At 41.6% G+C, this 20,571-nt stretch overlaps 1 protein-coding gene across 1 annotated transcript in view; it reads right to left on the bottom strand.

Moving 5' to 3' along the window:
- THSD7B (thrombospondin type 1 domain containing 7B) overlaps window positions 1-20,571 on the bottom strand; it is a 238,689-nt gene that overhangs the window by 117,553 nt on the left and 100,565 nt on the right. The window contains exons 8-12 of the mRNA XM_057366569.1: window positions 14,462-14,653; window positions 10,804-11,038; window positions 8,988-9,103; window positions 3,257-3,389; window positions 2,165-2,268 (exon numbers count right to left, since the gene is read on the bottom strand). Coding sequence (XP_057222552.1) covers window positions 2,165-2,268; window positions 3,257-3,389; window positions 8,988-9,103; window positions 10,804-11,038; window positions 14,462-14,653 — 780 coding nt within the window. The remainder of the gene's footprint in view (window positions 1-2,164; window positions 2,269-3,256; window positions 3,390-8,987; window positions 9,104-10,803; window positions 11,039-14,461; window positions 14,654-20,571) is intronic.

The following is a 20,571-nucleotide window of genomic DNA, read 5'->3' as shown; positions in this document are numbered from 1 at the left end:
AAAATGGATGCTCCAAGGAACAGYGAGACTGGTTATCTTCAGAGGTAAAAGGGTAATTGCTGTCACATGGTAAAAAAGAAACCAGACAAATTCGTACGAATACTCTTTGGAGAAGGAGCACTTARTGGCTAAAGACACTGTGCATTATGTAAGGCAATTACTGTCTGGAGTGGTGTGATACCTCCAGTGCAAGCTCGTTCACAGGAGGCCTGAACACTGCAGGAAGGCATCATCTGTCTCTTACACCTGGGATTCTTCCACTGATRGCACAGATTCCCCTGAAAATACCTCCACACTCACAGCATCACACCAGGTAATTTGGGACCTCTGAAGAGCCAATGCCTGCTCTAAGCAGGATCGACCTCAAAGTTAGAAAAGGCTGCTCAAGACTTTTTTTGTTGAGTGTTCAGTATCTCCAAAGAATCTACAGCCTCTCTGGGCCACCTGGGAGGGTTTCTCACTCCAGCCTATGACTGCTCTTTCAATTCACTGTGCACCTCTGGAAAGTGTGGCATCATCTTCCCATGAACTCCACACCAGACACTCCTCCAGGCTGAACAAACCCAAATCCCCAGCTCACCTCACACTGCAGGTGAAAATGTTCTCCAAAACACCTTTCCCAGTGAAGAATGACAGGATCAGGAGCCCTGATCCTGATTGCTGAGGTTTACAAACTGAAGAGCCCCTTCAAGGCCTCTCTTGGCTAAAGGGCTGCTCCCTGACAGCACAGAGCACCTCTGCACGCTCCTGAGAAGTCCAAGCAGCAGCAAGGACAGGTATYGACAAAACCTTTATGAAAGTTTCTCTCACTAAAGACATCTACAGATACAATACARAATTGTTGAAAATCCAGCAGCCTCTTTTCCAGACACAGTATGGTCAGAGTTAGCAGCTTGGTTTCAGCTGCCTTCTCTGTAGAAATCATTCCCCCTGTTCATACAAAATATGTTTAAAAATCTTATTCCATGGGTTTCATCTGGGAACTCATTTTTCTGAGACCCCACTCATCTTCAGTAGAGTGGCTCTGTCGCTACATGTAATTATGAAAACCAAAACTTTTACAAAAGCCAGTTAAATACAAAAAGTGAACACGGTACTGAAACAATTTTCACTTAAACCCACCACGTATGTTTTTCACAATTACCTTAGAACAGCACATAGCCTGGGTAATTGCTGGAGGGCTCTCCACAGAGTAAAAGTAAGCGTGATACTCTTCTATTATACTTCTAATTTTGTCAGAGTAAGATTAACATGAAGTTCATGCACCTACTAGAACATAAAAATTACCAACCTTTCACAGAGAGACTGAGCAATACAATTTACAGATTTGAAAACCTTGTAGAAAGGCTTGTGGTCAAAACCTAGTTAAAGATATTTACTCCTTTGAGTTTTAGTTTAAAACACATTTCTTCTTTCAGATACATCCCACATACTGTCAGGGCTTTTCTTTCTTTTCCTTTGTTTCCAGATTATRTAAGAAATTCATTTCATCTTTAAAGAATAGCTTCTGCCTTTGTGAAGGAGTAAATTATTATGTCAAGTTTCCTCAGTTAGCATACCTGTATAGCAATTTTTTTTTCAATAAAAATAACCTTTTGTTAAAGGTTTCTTTATATTTCCCAGCGACTGATAACAGCCACATCTCCAGCCATCTGCAGGCACCACTACAGACTCTGAACACTGACATTCCTCCCAACACTTCTGTTCAGACAATGGGATCACTAATTTCTAAGTGCTTAATTATGCCAAGGGCAGGAGCCCAAAGCCTTTACCCACTTTTCAACAGTCTTAATSRAAAYCAGGCCTCAGGCAAATCATTAGTAAAATTCAAAATCATGAGGAAATTATCCATTCCATTTTTAGCACAAAGAATGGATTACTTCATAAAGGCCTATAGATAATTCATTTAAAGCTCACATGCTTCAGCTTCAGGCAGAAGAGCAGGTTAAGATATTTGAACATCAAGCACWGATCTCCTCTTATACTCCAAATTATTGTGTTTGTGGTACTTTAATGTCCAGCACAGCAGAACTGCACAATGCATGGAGTTCCCAAAAAACTTCATAAAACAAAGTATCCAAATTTGCAGCAGAAAAACAGCAACGACCCTACTGAAACGCCATATTGAACACATTAAATGCTCAGGGTGGATGTRGGATCTTACCCCTGGCCTGCAGCCCATGCCCACAGGGCTCACTCTGCCCTGGCACTCCCTGTCTCACCGACTCTGGCACCAGCACACAGGGACTCCAGCGGTGGCTCTTCCACCTGCAGGGAACAGTGAACAGCAAAGGGGTTAAAACTGGAAAACAGGAAACACAAACCTGGGCACAAACTCCAGGTACCAATCACAACATGCTGTGGGGACTTTAGAGTCACMAAGCTCTAATAACTCCTGAAATAAACTCTGGGAACTGAAATSCAGGTGCCAGGTTCACCTTCATGGAAGCCACATCCTCCTCCAACAACATTCCCCTTTCTCATTTTGCAGGGCATGGTTCAAAGTTACATCAAGAAATATCCCCAGTGGGCTTTGAAACCAGGCTCTCCTCCTGCTCTCACCAAGTGATGCTGTTCCCAGCCTGCTTTCCAGGCTCACAGCTGTGCCAGCCAGGAACACTGGAAGCAGCTTTCCCTGGCACTATGCAGAGCAGAGCCTTGTGTCCCTTTCCTGGTGTTGCCTTCAGCTCCACGCTCCTGTGGGAAGTGCAGGCWGGAGATTTGTATGCAAAGATACAATGCTTTTCTATTTACTAATATTGCACAACAGATGGGCCACAGAATCTTAATGAGGAGCAGTGAGTAAGTGCTCCATTGTACTATTTGTCTAATCAGAACTTTTTAAGTGCACACTATTCACTGGAGTGAGGGTACCAGGGGAAAAGACAAGAGTTTCTGCAATGAGCATGCAATTATGATTAAGGCACTCGAGGGCTTGTGGTCCCAAAATAGCTTACACTGATTTTTAGATACAATGAGGGGGGAGTTCCCAGTAACAGCCTCCTAACACATATCAGACCCTCAGGTTATCATTTCTAGGAGCTGTGTCTATGGGTGCATGTTCTGGTGATGCCAGACCTACTGAAACCTCCAGTTTGAATTCTGCTTTTACATATTTTGCAAAGTACATTATTTGTTTCAAACTCTGCATTTTCCAACATTATGTTATTTTTTTGGTGAAAATTGTGCAGGACAAGAGTCATTTCTGGAGAAGTGGACACCCACTGGAGAGTGGCTCCAAGCTAACAGTTCTTACCTATACACTGGGCAGATGGGAATATCTTCACATTCTCTTTCCTCATATAAGGTGTCTGGACACGCCTGACCCCCACTGGCAGGATCCTGAAGGATAATCCTGTACCGGGACTGCTTAACTGCAGTGGCATTGCCTGTAAAGCAAAGAAAAAAATGCTTTTTAAGACATGGTTGGCACCCAAAATGAGTGATCTAGGTGCCATGGTTAGAAACATGCCCTGTGTTTCATTTCTATTTTGGAACCATGAGCACTCTGTAAAAATACTTCCTTTAAAATTACAGTAGTTCAGCAGGACAGCACCTGGACAGTTGAGAAATCAACAGCCTAAGAGATGCATCAAAAAATGTCAATTTTACAGAACCCCAAATCCAGTAAGAAAACAAATAAATGAGAAAATAAACACCTTAACCAGGGAAAAAAAATAAAAACAAAGAAACAAACTGTCATAATGGAAGGGTTTTTTTTCTGCAAACACATTCTGGTGGTCTCAGACTGCTACCAGTAACCCATCTTTATRGCTCTAGAAATTAGAAATGATAACTTCCTGAGAGGAAAGCCATTGCAACCAACAGAGGCTAACTCTCTACTTAACCTGAGTTGATGCAAGATCAATCCATCTAAAAACACAGGTCACAAAATCCATGGCACAGAATGCAGCAGKAAAGACAAGAACAAGATTTATCTGTTTGTCTCTATAGCTAAAGCAAATATAATCCTTGGCAGTGTGAGTGGTGAGTGCAAAGTGAGAGCTGATTTAACCACTGGGGATGGCATTTGTACTTCTGTGGGTACTGCATTCACACTTCAGAAACAGGTGCTGGAAAAGTAAAAAGGGATCTCAGGAGAACTCCTTAAAGGATTACAGAACAAGTAAAATTCTTTAAATGTGGAGTTGATCAAATTTGTCTGGAAGARGAAAGCAGTGTGCCAATAAGCCCACTATGGGTATTATTTCTCCAGCTCAGAAAGCTGCAGCAGCAAAATTACAATGTGGCAGAATAGAAGGAAAACTTAGGAGAAGTCACACCATGAACACAAAGTACAAGCACAGATCCAGGAAAAATGTTGGCTTTAAAAACACCAAGYCATACAAGCCTTCACTGGTGGAAGTGCCACCACTGTGAGGTCACTGCAGAGGGACCAARAGGCTGCTCACAGCAGCTGCCCTGGGGCAGGAAAAGCTCCTTCAGAGAGATCCCCCTCCTGCTTCTTTCACAGCCAGAACCTTAGAGTTCCTACAGCCTCCCTTCAAATGCCTGATTTGGTGCCTGCAAAGCCTCACAAAGTGCCTTTTCTTAAAATCTAGCATACACCATCACTCCTGTAAATTGTTTTCGCTTCTGTCCACTCCATGAAGAAAATAATTTCTCCCTGTCCTTTATGAAATTGCAAGGCCTTGCATCCATTCTAAGTCTTCCCCTCTCTCACTAAGCAAGCCCAGTCCTTTGCAGGTCCAATTCAATTCCCTCTTGTTGCTCTCTTTCTCACAAGGCTGTGCCCAAGGATTCCCACCTACAGCCTCCCCAGGACCCAGTGCAGTGACCCCTCGGGGTCTTACATCCAACAAGCTCAGCAATTTGACAAGCCTGGTATGTTTTTTAGCATTTTTAACTGTTGCCTTTCATYCATTTTCTAGTCCATTGTATCTCCAGAGGGTTCTGAGGCCACAAAGACTATTTAGGGAGCAGAGCATTTCACACACAGGAGACCAGGAAAGCTGGGACTCTGCTGCCTGAGAGAAGGCTCACAGGAACTTATCAATGGGTATCAATAAACAATTACAGGCAGTAAAGAGTGACTATTTTCACTGTGATATCCACTGTGACATTTTTCAAGCAGCTGAATACCCATTTTAGAGTGATTTAACTCAAGCCACTGTTCCTCAGCTTCCTGATAGAAGTTTAATGTGTCAAAAATCTACCACTTCCCTTAATTAGAACAGCTAGGCTGTTAAAAAAAAGACATTAAATTTATTGGGCACAATTTGTTCTCAATAAATCCTTACTGGCCAGTTTATTACAATCTGATTCTTGAAATGTTTATACCTTGAGTAATAACTTGTTCTTGTGGGTTTCTACATAACGAAGTCAGGATGAATAATCTACAACTTTCTTGGCCTTTCTTTTTCGGGGAGTGGAGGTGAGTGGGAGAGTTTGGGTTTGGTTTGCCTTGGTATTACTGAGTTTTAGTTCTTTTAGACTTAATTTCTCACCCATAAGGCAGTCACTTGATGCTCTGGCATTGCTTTATTACTTCTCTCTAATTCCCACAGCCCCACTGACATGAGAATATCTACTCAATGGAAACATTTACCCCTTGATCCATTCTCCTCCTGCCTGCAAGCAATGGAAACAATGACAACAACTGCATATTCCCCAYGTTGTGCTTCCYCCATTTTATTCATTTTCCYCTCAATTTTAATCCATTTRTGCAATTTCCACTYTCTAATATCCTCTAGCTTAGTTTGYRTTCTTGATTTCTTGTTTCTGATCTCTGTAAAACAATATGACAATCCAAAAGGCAATGAGATCCTGAACACCTCTGACAGGAAGATAAAAAAGGGCTTTTCTAGCTGTGTGTGATGTTCTCTCTTCATGGTTTGAACCCTGAACTCGCAAATCATGTACAGACCTACACATGCCCTGCTCCCATGTGCCATGCTACTGCACAGTTTTATAATAGGAATTACAGTCCAGTAGGGCTTCAGCCTTTTGGGCAGGCTTTCTCAGAGCTTCCAACTCTTCTGCACTCCTGTCAGCAYAGAATGCGTTCCCAAGAAGTGAGATACCAATTCCTGCAGTTTGTTGAAGTCTATCGCATTTTTTTTTTTCAAAATGTCTTGTTGATATTGCCATCCTTCCCTTCCAAGAATCGTGAACTCTATCACTTTGTGACGATTTTCATTCAAATTATCTACCACCATTAGAATCTTACCCATTTCCTTCCTATTAATCAGTACCAAATCTAAATGAGCTTCCMACAGTAATTTTCTCCACCTCAAGAAACTAAATTATCCTCAACRTTTATTGCACCTTACTCAAACCCCATTTTCAAAATTGAATTTCCTCACTGGCTTTTCTATAGCATTCCTTACAAATGTTAATGAGCATAATTTTTATATTTCAGWTGAAATTGCTATAGCCTGCTTTTTCCAGAGTACTAGCACTGTGCAGGACTGTCCTTTTAAAACCAAACTGATTTCAAGCACGGCTATGACTGTTTGCCCTCCTGAAAAAAGTCAAGCCTCAAGATCTAAGGACCATCTTGACTTCTCTGTCCTTGACTTTGCAGCTCAGATAATGCTGTTTGAGGATATCAGGGGTGCCGTACCTCTGCTTCCACTCCCCCTCCCTGTGCCACCAGCCTCCATTCTCCTCCCTTACAGAGCCATAAAACTCCTACCAACCCATTCTTATTCCTCCCTGGATCTTGCATCCTTCCTTCTCCCATCTTTCACCCCCAGGGCTTCCCTGCCCAGGGCTCAGAGAGCTGCACCACCATTCTCAGGTGAGGGACAAAACCCATTCTCACTCCTGGAATATGTGCTTTATTCCACAGAAAACMTTCAGCTTCATACCCTGCTCCTGTTGAGATGGAAAGGCAGAGCCTGATCAACACAAGATTCTGCTCACACAAAAAAACAAGGATAGATTTCCTGAGATTTTCTGAGATTTTAGTCACCAAAATCAGAGCCATCTCCAATATCTTTGTAGAGATAAGAGCTTTTAAGTTTTGGCCAGTTCTGGTTGGGTGCTTATGAGGACTGGAAGTGGCAGATTGTGGACTGTCTGACAGTCTGGTAGAGGTGATTGGAATTTCTTATTGCGGCACACCATGCATTTTATCCACTTTTACCCCATCTCATTTCAAATCTGATTTAAAGCATAGGGAGAAAATAGGACAGCCACTATCTAACTTTCCATGTAAACTTGTTTAGAGAATTAAGGAACTGTGAAATTTCTAACCTTCCTCCTGGACAACCAATGCCCAGAAGACAAGAGGTACTTACAGGTACCATCTATTTTCAGAAGGAAGATGAAAAATGTTATTTATTGTTAGTTGTTTGCTTTTTTTAATCTCCCTGTTTTAAATCTGTGCTGACAGACCAGGGAGCAACTCACCCATGCTGAAAGCAGTTACCTCTCACAACCACCTTCACCCCCAGGAAAGCAGGAACAGAGGAAAATCTACCTGCTGCTGATTCAGATTATTTCATTTCCTGAAACCACCCTACTGATTCTTTGATTCTTTCTTCAATCCAYCCTCAAAGACCAGGTAAAAGAGACACATTACAGAAAACTGCAGCAGGCAGTTGCCACCTTTAAGTACCTGAAATGGCAGAGAATCAATAACTCACTGTTCTCCTCCCCAACAGGTGCTGGGATTCAGTGGCACCTCCTTTGTGAGTTATGCTGCCCGTCCATCTGYTACTGCCCTAAGTTCAGTGCTGTCTGTGCTTCTGAGGCAGCAGATCATCTCCTGCCACAAGACAGACTGTTGTCTGATGACATTTAAATGCAGGGAAAATGTCAGCTCTTTGATTGTTAGATGGTAAACTCGGAAGTATTTCCTCAGATAAACTACAAAAAGCTCAACGGGTGAAGTTCTGTGTAAAACTGATTTAGTGATTCTGTGTTTGTCTAAGTTCTGATCTTACGCTGGTACACAATTAATTTTAAATCTGCCAGGCAATACCTGTTCCTGCTTGATCTGATTAGTAATTCACCATCTGTATATTGCTTTCATTAAATACAACTTTTCTGTAAAAAAAGCACAACACCCCTAACAACTCACGTATGTATAGTGGCTTTGAAATTTCATTATCGTGCCGAGGTTTTAATTGTGCAATGCAAATTAAAAAAAAAAAGAATCTTGCAATGCAGCCATATCAATAACAGATTTAGCAAAAAACAAACTCCCTCATCTAAGAAGTTTTAATTTAGAATTATATTAAAATGATAACACTGCCAAGGAGGTTAAATAATTAATTTCTTCTCATTKTAATTGTAGACTATTATTTAATAAACAAAGTAATTTACCAGGTAATTTATTCTACTTCTTCATAGGCAGCTCATTTAAAGTCTAAAAATAAATTGCTAATTAAAACAGGATTCACTGTTTTAGAAAGCAACTCATTTTCCTGTAAAATCTAACAAGGACTTTGCTAAAGCATCCACTGAGAATCTTTGAAGGGCAAGGAAGCAACCAACAATAATGAAATATTCCGATAACTGAGCAAACTTTCATCTGAACAATTAATAAAACACACAAATTTTTCAGAAAACCCAACACCAGATCATTATAAAGACACTTCGCTGTACACTCGGTGCCCCAAAGTTAATCAATAAGATCAAAGAGATCCCTTGAAAACCCACAAAGCACAGAAGGAACCTGAATAATCCCATATGAACATCCAGCTTGGACATGAGAAGTACATTTAATTTAATGTAACAAATCCATGTGCAGCCATACAACATGGRGGCCTCAGAGTACCCAGAAGGAATTTTTTCAAGGCTGAAAGAATTTACATCTCCAAAGCTGCTCACAAGGACCTCACCTGCCCAAGAACATCAGTGTCAATTCAAAAGTCAAAGTTTAAAGTCCTCAGGTCTAAAACTTACACAAGGTGAATGCCCTAAAAACCATTAGACCGGTGTGAATGAGATCTGTCATGTGTTCCTAGGCCAATTCTCTAATTTTTCCCCCAAATTTTGTCTTCTTCAAGKCTTACCAGGCTGGCAGGCTGTGGGACAGGGTGTCCACTCACTGAACAGTGTCACAACACAGTCCTTCCTGCAGGGGAGGAGACACGGCCGCACCCCCTCGGGCCGGACCGACTCCGGACACCTACGGACACAGACAAAACAGAATCAAAAATTAAAACTATGGAAAAAGATTTTATTCCTAAYACTTTCACAGGGCATTGAGCATACTGCCATACCAAAGACACACTCCTGGCAAGAGCAAGCCTTATTTTTCTACTCCTTTGTACTCATGCAACACAACTGAATTGAGAACATTTCAAGGATTAAAAATAATTTTCTTTTTTTTAATGGGGAACTCAGCTTGATGACTACAGGCTAAATGTAGCTCTGTCTGTGACATCAAAACCACAAAGCTCATGGGAGTAAAACTGATATATTTATTACCAAAGAAAGTGAGTAATTATGTTTATAAAGTAGTCCTGTTTTAGCACAACATGCAACAGCCTTCAAACCACCTGTCTGTAAGGGCTGATGACATATTCCTCAACTTTCAACCCCCAAGGAACACAAAAATAGTTTCAAGTGYAATACAGCAAAAAGAGCTCTGTGATTTCCTTCATTCATTTTTAACTCCTACATGGAAAACATGTCATACATATTCTAAAAGAAGTTTCAGACACAGTTAATATATAAGGACTTGAAGAACAGAAAAGGGACAATTTTATGGGATTGGGCATATCTTGCATATCAAGTGGGTGAACTGGAAGGGAATTACTCTTTCTTCTTGTAAGGATTAGTGGCATATTCCTCTTTCAAATGGTTACTAAATACTTTTGAGTGATCTTTTCAGTAGACATCAATGAAGAATAAAAAAAAAAATCTTAAAACCAGGATTCAGCTGCTTAAGTGTTTACTTACCCCCTTCAGTTCCATTTCCTCTAACACCACCTCAGAATTGGAGGGGGCAAACAACTATTTTAGACATTATACAGCTCTATAAACAATATGTTCAATTAGGTAAAGTTACAGCACATCAATGCATTTGAGAYATACATGAATACCAGATTTCTTTCCTTTTATTTAATTAACCCCATTAACCTCAAGAAGTGTAATTAACTTYCCTGAAATCAGCACAGTCTGCTTATAGAAACAGGATTGTTTTGAGAGCTACAATAAGAAAGGAAACTGAGTTGTAAGTCTCTAGACTCATTAATGGTGCAAAAATAATTAGCAACGTCTTGATTTTTCGATATTAAGGAAAACATCTGCTACTTATTTTCCTCATTTAGTARAGCAAAGCAAAATTTAGAATGTTTCTACTGCAGAATATGTAATTTTGTTGTGTTGCTATCACATTAAGGAAGTTATATAAACCAACTGAACAATATAGATCACACATATGGTACTGCCTTATTGGAGTGTAAATATAATGCAAAATCTATTTACTTTTTCTATTTTATTAGAGCCCTGCTAATAACATGTTGCTGAACATTATATTCAAACGCATTTTATATTTCCCTCACACCTGTCCTTCAGGGAAAATATTTGCAGAAAACTGTAAATTAGAGTAGCAGAAAAGCTACAGCAAAGAATCTCCAYCACTGAAAGTGTGCATTTTGCCTGAGTTTACACAGAAAGTTAAAATGGGCTGGATATTTGGTTTTGTTACTTGTTGCAGCATAGCAGTGATGGAGCAGCATCATCACATCTCCATCACATCACCAGTGATGGAGAATTAGTCCTGAAATGAAATTATTTCAGTGCTACAGACTCCATACACTTGCTGAAAATGCCTTTATGCATCATGAATGTTATAAATAATGCTAAGCTTTCTTTCAATACCTTTTGGCAGTGACCTGGCCAGAGCTGCTCTTCATGCAGAAGACTTTCCTGGTCTGTATGCCCACCCCACAGGTGGCTTCCCCRCTCCAGCTGACGGTGGCATTGAGAGCTGTCCCCAGCACGTCCTCGGAGCAGGAGCTCCAGGGAGAAGTTTCCCARAAGAAATGCACACAGGGGTGGTCATTGCAGGCACGCTGCTCCTGCAGGGCTCGCTCAGGGGGACAGGCTTTTCCACCTGGAACAGTCAAGACAACACCATATCCTTATCTCATAAGGCAAAAGAGAGACGTGGAAAAATTCTCAAAAAGGTCAGGTTTGCACAATAACTTCTCTTTTTTGCCCCCTTTAAAAAAAATAAATAAATAAAGCTTAAATAAAGCTGTTGACCTTTATGGCTGCAATAACAACCTTCTAAAATATTGTTTCCTCATTAAACTAGCCTTGCATAAAATTGTATTCAAATGCATAATGGAAACAGAAATAGGCAAAGGATATTTCTGAGTTACTTTATTGATAACTCCTACACACAGCCAAGTTAATTCCATTTAAATGCCAGTATCACTCAGCAAACATGCAATCAGGTTTAAAGACGAATTAAGCATTATTTTTATGTTCATTCTCCTTGCTAATTTCCCAAGGAGGAACATCTCTCTCTCATATTTGGACTCTATTCACGCATTGCCTTGAAGATGTGAGCAGTGGAGGAAGCTGAACTGTAATGACAGCAGGATGCATCAAATGACACCTTCATCTGCAAAGCAAGGAGGGGGGAAAACTTGAAAAACACATTTTGAGTACGGAGCCTTCACTTCTCTGCAGCACCATCCTTTAAACCCRTGTCCAATGATTTTGTTAAACTGCTGCACTTTGTCAGCAACTGGTGCCAAAGCCCCAAAGCACAGGGGTTTGAACAGCCTCCCCAGAAGCTGTGACACTCCAGCAGGAATTTATCCATAAAAGCAGCATTTTTTATGAATTTATCCATAAAAGCAGCAGATGATCATAGCTCAAAAGTTACGGAGTAACGCAGTGAAATTTAACAGTAAGCACTGTCATTTGAGGAAAAAAGAAGCAAAAATTACTAAAATCAAAACCATTCTCTTCCTGGAGGGAGAACTCAGCCAGCTTGGGACAGAAGCCAAAGTGCTGCAGGTTTTGAAAGAGCTAAAGTGATGGGGCCAGACACCATGAGGTGCAGAGGACCTTTACATCCTACTAAAATCAACAGGAGATGAAGGTCTGTCAAAGGGGTGCCTATTGCCCTGCAGGACTGACCCTCCTGAAATAAGGTAAGGCYCCAAAAGGCCAAAATGAATAGCAGTGAGAAAAGAAAAAGAGAGAGAGAAAAATTACCTARCCCACTGGATAATCATGACACATTACCATTCATCTTTTCATGAAAATGGACTGTTCCACACAGTGTTCAGTCTCAGAAATGTTTGGCACAATGARGGAGTGAGTAGAAAGTGCCCCAGGTAACTTGTTTCCTGAAGAATTTGACGTRGCAGGAAAAATGCAAACCAGTTATTTTTCTTGTGTGTTTGAGCACATCTTGAAAATAAATAATTTTAACAAGCAAATGGCAAAATGCCTGATCCATCTGGAAGGAAAAAAAGAAATCAAGAGAAAATACCCCGCTCAAACTTTGAACTTCCCAGGGAAAAATCAGAGCGGCTTTTTTTCAATATTATGTTAGTTACAGTATGTTAAGGATGTTCTCCTAAATACAAGAGTAGTAATGAGGCAGTTTAAATTTAAGAGAGTAAGAAATAGCCCATGGCACAGGCAACCATGCCTGCAACACTGCAAGCAGGAGATGTTGTTTGTAAAGAGCTCAAGGGCCTGGCCATTTTCTGCAGTTCATTGACAACTTTTACACAAAGAAAGCAGGACAGCATGCCTCTGCCTGGCCATTCCAGTAGCCATTTACAGATTTTTTAATGATTTTCAGCAGTTCCTATAATTCATTTTACACCTGCTGAGAAGGCCTGCTCCACGATCTCCTCTTGCATTACGTTTCAGAAGTTTGGTGCGTAAAGAATTATCTTCTAAAACTTGATTTAAATCAAATCCCCCAAGTTTCATCAACAGTTTCCTGGTTATCATATTCTGGGAGCAGGTGAAGAACTTGGAGAAAATGACCCAAGAGTTTCCTTAAGTCCTCCAACAGCAGAGCACAGCTGACACCACCTCCATGGACAGAGGCCACAAGAAATGGCCCTTACAGAGCTCTGYAGCAGTCAGGTGCTCAGCTGTGATATGAAAAATGTAGAGAAAACAGGTAATTTAAAACTGCCTTAAGATTGCAGTGATAATGGTATTAACTCCACTTCCATTCCCCAAATTTCAACCATTATCATACACAGATGTGCGACTCTGCACAGCCAACTGTTACACCCGTTGCTAAAGCTGTAGAGAAAAACTCAGGGAGTTTGATTTTCAATAATTAATTATTCCTTCTTGAGAAACTTAAAGTATTCCGTTCAGAGTACTCCATTTTTATGTTAGTGCCKTTCAGGCTGAGATGATTGTACTTCTGTACTTCTAGAATTCACTCCTTCACAATTTCACTCTCGTAATTCCATGTTTATATGTTATTTGGATTTCATTACTTCCAAAGAAAACATGAAGCCAACTGTATTTTCATTTTAATTATTCTCTAGCTCGTACACTTTTTAGTAGCARTTATTATCATTCAACCAACAATTATTTTCATCCTGAAGGGTCCCAATTTTCTTCACAAGTGCTTAGGAGGATGTTTATGTGAATGCAGACCTTTCACATGAGTAAGGGTTTGCAAGATCAAGTCCTTACATTAGCCCAGAAACAGTGGGTGGCTTTAATGATAATTTACAAAATAACACTTAACAGAGCTTGTCCTAGACTATATTTGCATCTAAGAGTGTTTTGCTGCTGCATTAACTGCACCCAGGTCTGGCAATAGCAGGTATTTTGTGTCAACAAGGCTTTAGWCTGTTGGACCTCTTCACATTTTATGAATTTTTATGCACTTGATTCAAGACCTTTCAAATCCTGTGGGATAAACCAACACATAAATTAATTACCAGATGTGTAACTATATTACAAGAGTACACTTCTAACACAAAATGGTTTGTTTAAATAGCTGTATCACTGATGTCAACATGCAAAAAAACAGATCCATGATGTGTCCACGAAGATCCAGAASATAGTACGTATATTCATCAAGAGCTATTTACTTACTACAACACAAARACAAGCAGGTCAACACATTCTAAGTCTGCAGGAAAAAAAGAAAAAGCAGGTTCTTTTCCATTTCCTGTTTTTCACAGCCCACTGGTTTTAAATCATTACTAATATGTTTCCATACAAAGACACTTGCATGATGAGTCTGTCATGCAGCAATTTTACTGGAAGAGGATGAAGCTCTCCAGACCCAAATTCACACCCAGACAGGCCCTCAACAGACAGCAATTCACAGGCTGAAGTAGTTTGGAACTGTGGCAGAATTTCTCCAAGTGACACATGAACTCCAGGTAGGCAGAGACGAGCACGCAGCATTATCCCTCAGTCCTGCAGAACCGGGATTAGCTCTGCCCTAAACACAGTTTGGCTCAGGAARGGAAGTCAGTGCATTAAAGAACAAGCAGTGATTAGTCCAGAAATGTTCATCACTCACCCTGGGCTGGAAGGGCCAAGATGGACCTGCTCCTGCTCTGAGTGCCCTCGGCGTTTTTACTGGAGCACGAGTGGGAGCACGGGGACCACGGGGACCACTCGCTGACCACGCAGTCCCTCGCACAGGGGACCTCACAGGGCACCACCTCGGGACGGGGCAGCTCTGAGCACAGCTGATGTGGCACCTCTTCACCTGCAGCAAATGAAACAAGACAGATGTGGAGGGAGGCACAGCGTGGTTTGACACCCACAGCCTGTATCAAACAGACTGGCTTTGTGTCAAACCTGCYCRTGGAGCAGAGTGCTTCAGAACAGCRTGTGCCAGGGCTCCAGGCTGYAAAGTGTAATRYTTGAACAGCTAACTTAWAAATTTATTCAAGGAAGCAAAGAAGAAAAATCACGTTTCAAGTTGGGTGTGTGACATCTTGGCTGCAGTCCACTCTCTGAAGCACATGAGCAAAAGGAATGAGATAATTTTATCAACAGACAGTTGTAATGTATCAAATATATCAACAGAACCAATGATAATTGCCCCATACTTTCTAGCAATCTCTACCTACAGAACCTATTTTCCACAGTACAAATTGTGCAGGTCCCCAAAGAAGTCAGATTTCTTTTTTCTTTAGCCCAGAGAAGGATCTGGTTAAAGTTTAGGTCCTTCTCCTTCAGCCTCACCAGAATGAGCCACTCTTACTTCTGAYTCTTGCTTCTCACCAACAACCAGGAGACCCAAAATTATCAATCTGTTGGGCCACACCATGCAAGGGTGAAATACTTTCTGCTGMAGATGAGCCAAGGCACCAAAGCATATCTCCTGATGAGAAACATCTTTCCAAAAGCCCTTTCAACAAGGTAGAACAGTGGGGACCAGTGGGGAAAAACCTACTGAAAGAACCATTGCYAGAATGAGCAGCAAAAGAAAGCACRAGGGATKKYMMMWSKRAWWMMRKYYMRGGGRAMYWMYKKTTTWWMMASWGRAAAWWAAAWWWAMTKTTWWWTTTTTTTAATAATAAAGGAAAAGTCCAGAAATTTTAGTAATTACAYAGAATTTACAAGGATATAATAATTCATAAAAATTTATAAAATATAACTCTTTTAGTACTGAAGTACACCTTGTATCTTACAAATATATTTTAAGGGATGAACAGTCATGACWGACTTTGTTACACTGTTCAATTACTTCCTGTTTCTGGATCCTCATGAAATTTCAGCTACATAAYTGAAGCTTCTGGAAGCTCATCTGTTTATAAACAAAAGGGTCACCCCACACATTACCTCCTCTTTTCCCCCTGTAATAGTTACAAACCTCTCCTTCAAGGTTTCTTTAATTATGAACCTAAGGAAAAAAAAAACATAGTGACTAGCCAGGTTCAATTCTACATTAAAAAAAAAAAAAATCAAATTTATAATGGCAGAAAGTGCCTCTATCACCTCACAGGAACCGGCTCCATAACAAGGCAGTCCAGGAAGCAATTATAACTGGGAGGGCAGAAAACTGTGCTGCTTTTACAGGAGCCCACATCTACGAGTGAGTAAATAAGAGAGGCAGGCTGTGAGCACATAAAGCTGTCAACAGCACGGCGCTATTATCTGYGGTTGCATCCCTAAATGAAGACAGGCTCATCGCCCTCGAGGCACAGATAAAACTTTTCAAGCGTATTATGAGAAGGAACAGCGGATCCAGCAGGCAATCAGACTGCAAGAGATGGTTAAAAATACTTTAGTTTTATACTCCCTTTCCTTGGCTCACACCTCTGCTCACCTGGAAAGGCTCGATGTGCCCATTCTCTGCACCACCCCACTACACACAGCCCCCATCCATCGCTGCTACAATTGGCATCCCAGACAAACCAAGCTGAATCCTCAGCCCCTCTGACCAGCCCCTATCACCACTGCTGCTTTGGATGCTCACCTAATGCTGAGAACTGCCTTTGGAAAAAAAGACAATGTGAAAACAGCAAATAAACCTGTAAGCCTCATTCCAGCTGTCTTCCCGAGTCACTTGAGCATCAAAATCCCTGCTAACRTTTTGACAGCTTGTCTGTACAGCAGCAGGGAACAGGAGGGTGGCCTGGGCAGGCTGATTTTAGGAGTGGTACAGCAGCATCAAGAGATTACATGGTTTGGTGAAGCAGGGTGAGACACCTGTCCTCCTCTCCCTTCACTGACAGGGAAGCACAGCCAGTGACAGGTTCAGAACCAGGCGGGATGAGATGGGACACTGCCCTGAAAGCGTGACCTCCACCCGTCCATCCACACCACGAATTATCTCTGTTACATCAGAACTTCATGGGAAGAAAGTGCTGTGATGTTCACCAAATTCCAAATTCAGCCCATTTTTTTCCACCAAACTGCTACAGGTATCTCAGCATCAGAGAAAAACTACTTGCTGAAAGCCAAAAGAGCCTTTCCACTGATTTAATCCGACTTTACAAAAGCCAAGCCACTCCACTCAGAAGATGATTTAAAACACTTGGGTCCCCAAAAAATTCCCCCACCCAGAAGCTCACATGCCACATATTTCGGGGTGACCACCCTGTGGGGAAGGCAGGCAAAGGAGCAAAAGACACTTTCAACTTCTTCCGTCCACGTTTTCTGTTCACACTGGATTTACAGCAGGTGACAGCAGCAGCACCACTGCAAACTGAGGCTGCAATTCACARCTCCTGGGCAAAGAAAGGAAGCTTTGTGCTTTGCTAGAAAGAGTTTACACCGGGTGCAGGAAAGTACAATTCAACACTCACTTTGATTTACTTTATAGCTCCATTCTCCGTGTTCAGGTTTAATTACTGCCTTCTATGACTGCAGAAGGGGAATTTCTTCTGTACCAGATGCCTGGCAGAGAATTCTCAGAAAACTCCTGTATACTACAAAGGGAGGTAATAATCTTTCATTTTCCATGAAAAATASTAGCACAGGATACAGCTGAAGTGTGCTTTATGCATTGTCGCAGATTTAAAATGAATATTAAATTCTCAAGAGCTTCCAAACTGTCCACTCAGTACCTTGAAGGTATAATTCTTATCTCACATCTGCTGGATCTTTCTAGACTTTTCCATAATCTTTAGATGCACAAAGTGTTCTATGGGGGCAGGTGGGACCTACCCAAATGCACTGAGGGAGCTGCTGGTAGAAGGCATTCACATCTTCGTGAAGGCGTTCACGAAGGCATTCTACATCTTTAACCAGAAGTCCTGGCTATCCAGGGAAATCCCAGAGGTGATTGGTGACCAGATTTTGGCAAATGTGACACCCAGCCACAAGAAGAGCTGAAGGATAATCCAGGGAACTTCAGGCCTGCAGTTTGACCTCGGTACCAGGGAAGGTCGTGGAGCACATCACYTTGAACGCCGTGTGATGACATTCCCAGGCACCATGGCTTTAGGAAAGGAGATCCTGTTTGAGCAGCCTGATCTCCTTCTGTGACAMRGTGACCTGCTCAGTGGATGAGGACAGGCTGGATGTGCCTTCCAGGCTTTTTCAGAGCTTTTGACACCATTCTCCTGSAGAAACTGGTGTTCATGGCTTGGGCTGGTGCAGTTTGCTGGGTACAAACCTGGCTGGACATCCAGAACCTGAGAKKGGTGGGGAATGAGCTCCATCCAGCTGGGACCRTCACCAGCGCWGCTTCCCAGGGCTGAGCASTGGAGCCWGCCCTGTTTAATGTCTTGATCTGGACACAGGGATTGAGGGCACCCCAGCAAGTTCACAGACAACATCAAAATGATCTGCTGCAGGGCAGGAAGGCTCTKCAGGGGGATCTGGASAGGMTGGATTAAARRACAGTKKTGTGAGGCTMAACAAGGCCAGGARCCAGGACARCTCTGCAGGGGGATCTGGACAGGCTGGATTAAAGGACAGTTTTGTGARGCTCAACAAGGCCAGGARCCAGGTCCTGCACTTGGACCACAAAACCCCCAGGCACCGCTCCAGTGGAAAAGGACCTGGGGGTGCTGGTCAGCATCAGCTGAGAGCTCGACTCAAACCATCCAAATTCTGATCTGCCTGAGGTAYAGGAATTAAAACAGCTCCCTCAGCACCCCAGGAGCCCAACTGATCCCTCTCACACACTCTGTATTTCTTGCCTTAAGCACGGATTGTTCTCAGCCTCACTGAATGCTYGCTTTCCTAAAAGAAGCTGTAGTTWAGAAAAATGTTACGGTTTTCTATTCAAAATGTTTTACTGCAAGCATCCTGACCAACTCTAATGGCATTTTTTAAACTGATTGCCTTGTACTTGAATAGTTTAGTGATTATAAAGCTAAATACTCAAGATGCACTCACCAGATAGCATTTTATAGGAAAGATTTAATCCATTTCCTTTCATGTCAGGGTGTAATAATTAGAAAAGAGAAGACAAACATGGCATTTTTGTAAATATACTTGCTAACAAAGTTGCTCATTACCTAATGTACTGGTCCCTCACTTGAATTCTTTAATAAGGTAACAGAGAACACCATTCTGAATGTAATTTTTCATTCACCTAAAAGCAACCTGATTTCTTCCCAACAAGGGAAATAAAAGAAGGWATGACCTAAAACCCTCCTTGAACTAAAGAGCTTGGGTTTTTTCCAGAAACTTAATTTTTTTTTTTTTCATTCCAGAAGGAGAAGCCACTCCCACAGTCCTGAGTAATGCCCTCCATGGTGAGGCACTGAATCAACAGGAATGTTTCCTTTGGATTCAGTCCAATATTAAACTGCACCTGTCTGTTTTACACCCTGCCTCACAGCTCTGGTGCATTGTCTCATTCTTCCCAGTGACCTGTTGTGCCCATCTCCCATAACACAGTTTTTAATTACTCCTGCTAAAGACATCCCTCCTGGCTCCGGAAAAAGGGAATGACCACTGGACAGGGGATGACTAAAGCAGCAAAAATAAATATCCCATCAGGCAGCAGGAATCGAAAGATCAACTCAATAACAGACCAAGCATTCTCCTTTTGACATTCAATAATATATACCATGCTCATTTTTCAGAAAGAAGAATTACAAAGTCACTTTGAAGTTTTCAGGTTTGAACACGTGTGGAGCCTCAAGTGACCTCCACAATGGGAAAAGGCCCAAGACAAAGGAATTGCATTTCAGACTGTTCTGCACTGCTGCRCAGAAGTTCAGAAAATTTATTTTTTGCACAAATGGCTGCTGCAAAAAYGCTGCATATTTAATGACAATTACCAGTTTGCCATCAATATTTCTCCTTGTAGCATTTCAAATTATTCAGTGGAAATAATGAAGCTGTCATCTAAAATACTATACGTATCGTAAAATTTTATGTCCCACTTAAATCTCAGAAAAGAATGACAATAAACTTTGATTAAATACTTGCCTGTAACAGAGTAAGATGTCAACAGGCAGCAGTAAATTCAGAGGGATTCCTATTGACTGCATGCCAGTTTGCTGAGAGCAACTGTGTGCTGGCAGGATGCTGACTTGGGCATCTCATCAGCTACGGAAAATGTTACATTTAAAAGCAATAACAATCAAATTACAATAGGAGAAATTTCTTATAACCATCCTGAACGTCTTCATCTCATCACARCATCACTGATTTATTTTTCTTTCCCCATGTTGCACAACCAGCTTTAGAGAAGGAAGCATCCAGGGCTTGCCATGCTCAGTCATCTCCGGCAGATGAATGTCACACTCCACTGAAATCCTGGCTCCTGGCTGACTTTGCTTAATGCCAGGCAACAGGTAAGAAATTGGAGGAGAGAGGTGTCAGTTTGTCAGGGAAAGCAGTGGTGTATGGGATAAATTTAATTGCACTGGTCCATCACKATTATCAGAACCCCAGGGAGGAGAAGGGGATGCAAAAGCGATGAAGAGGAAGGGAGGTCGTGAGCATGAAAGAAGGTGAAGCTGGGAAATAAAAAGAGCCATTCATGACAGACAGAAGGAAACAAACAAATAAAAACAGGATGTTCTTTGGGATGGGGGGAAACCAAGACAGATGAGACAATCCTTAAGGTTTTGAGTCAAAAGTCTTGTCAAAATGCAAGTACAAAAACATTTTAAACAACATAATGTAGAATGAAGAAAAGGGGGATAACAATGCAGGAGAATAAGGAAAAAGGAAAGACAGAAAATACAACACATGAACAGAGGCAAT

This window comes from Malurus melanocephalus, unplaced genomic scaffold (genome assembly GCF_030028575.1).
Source record: "Malurus melanocephalus ecotype Western Australia unplaced genomic scaffold, MMel_1.1 scaffold_67, whole genome shotgun sequence".
Taxonomy (NCBI): domain Eukaryota; kingdom Metazoa; phylum Chordata; class Aves; order Passeriformes; family Maluridae; genus Malurus; species Malurus melanocephalus.
Note: the sequence above shows the minus strand (reverse complement) of the source record. Positions and strands in the feature narration are given on the sequence as shown.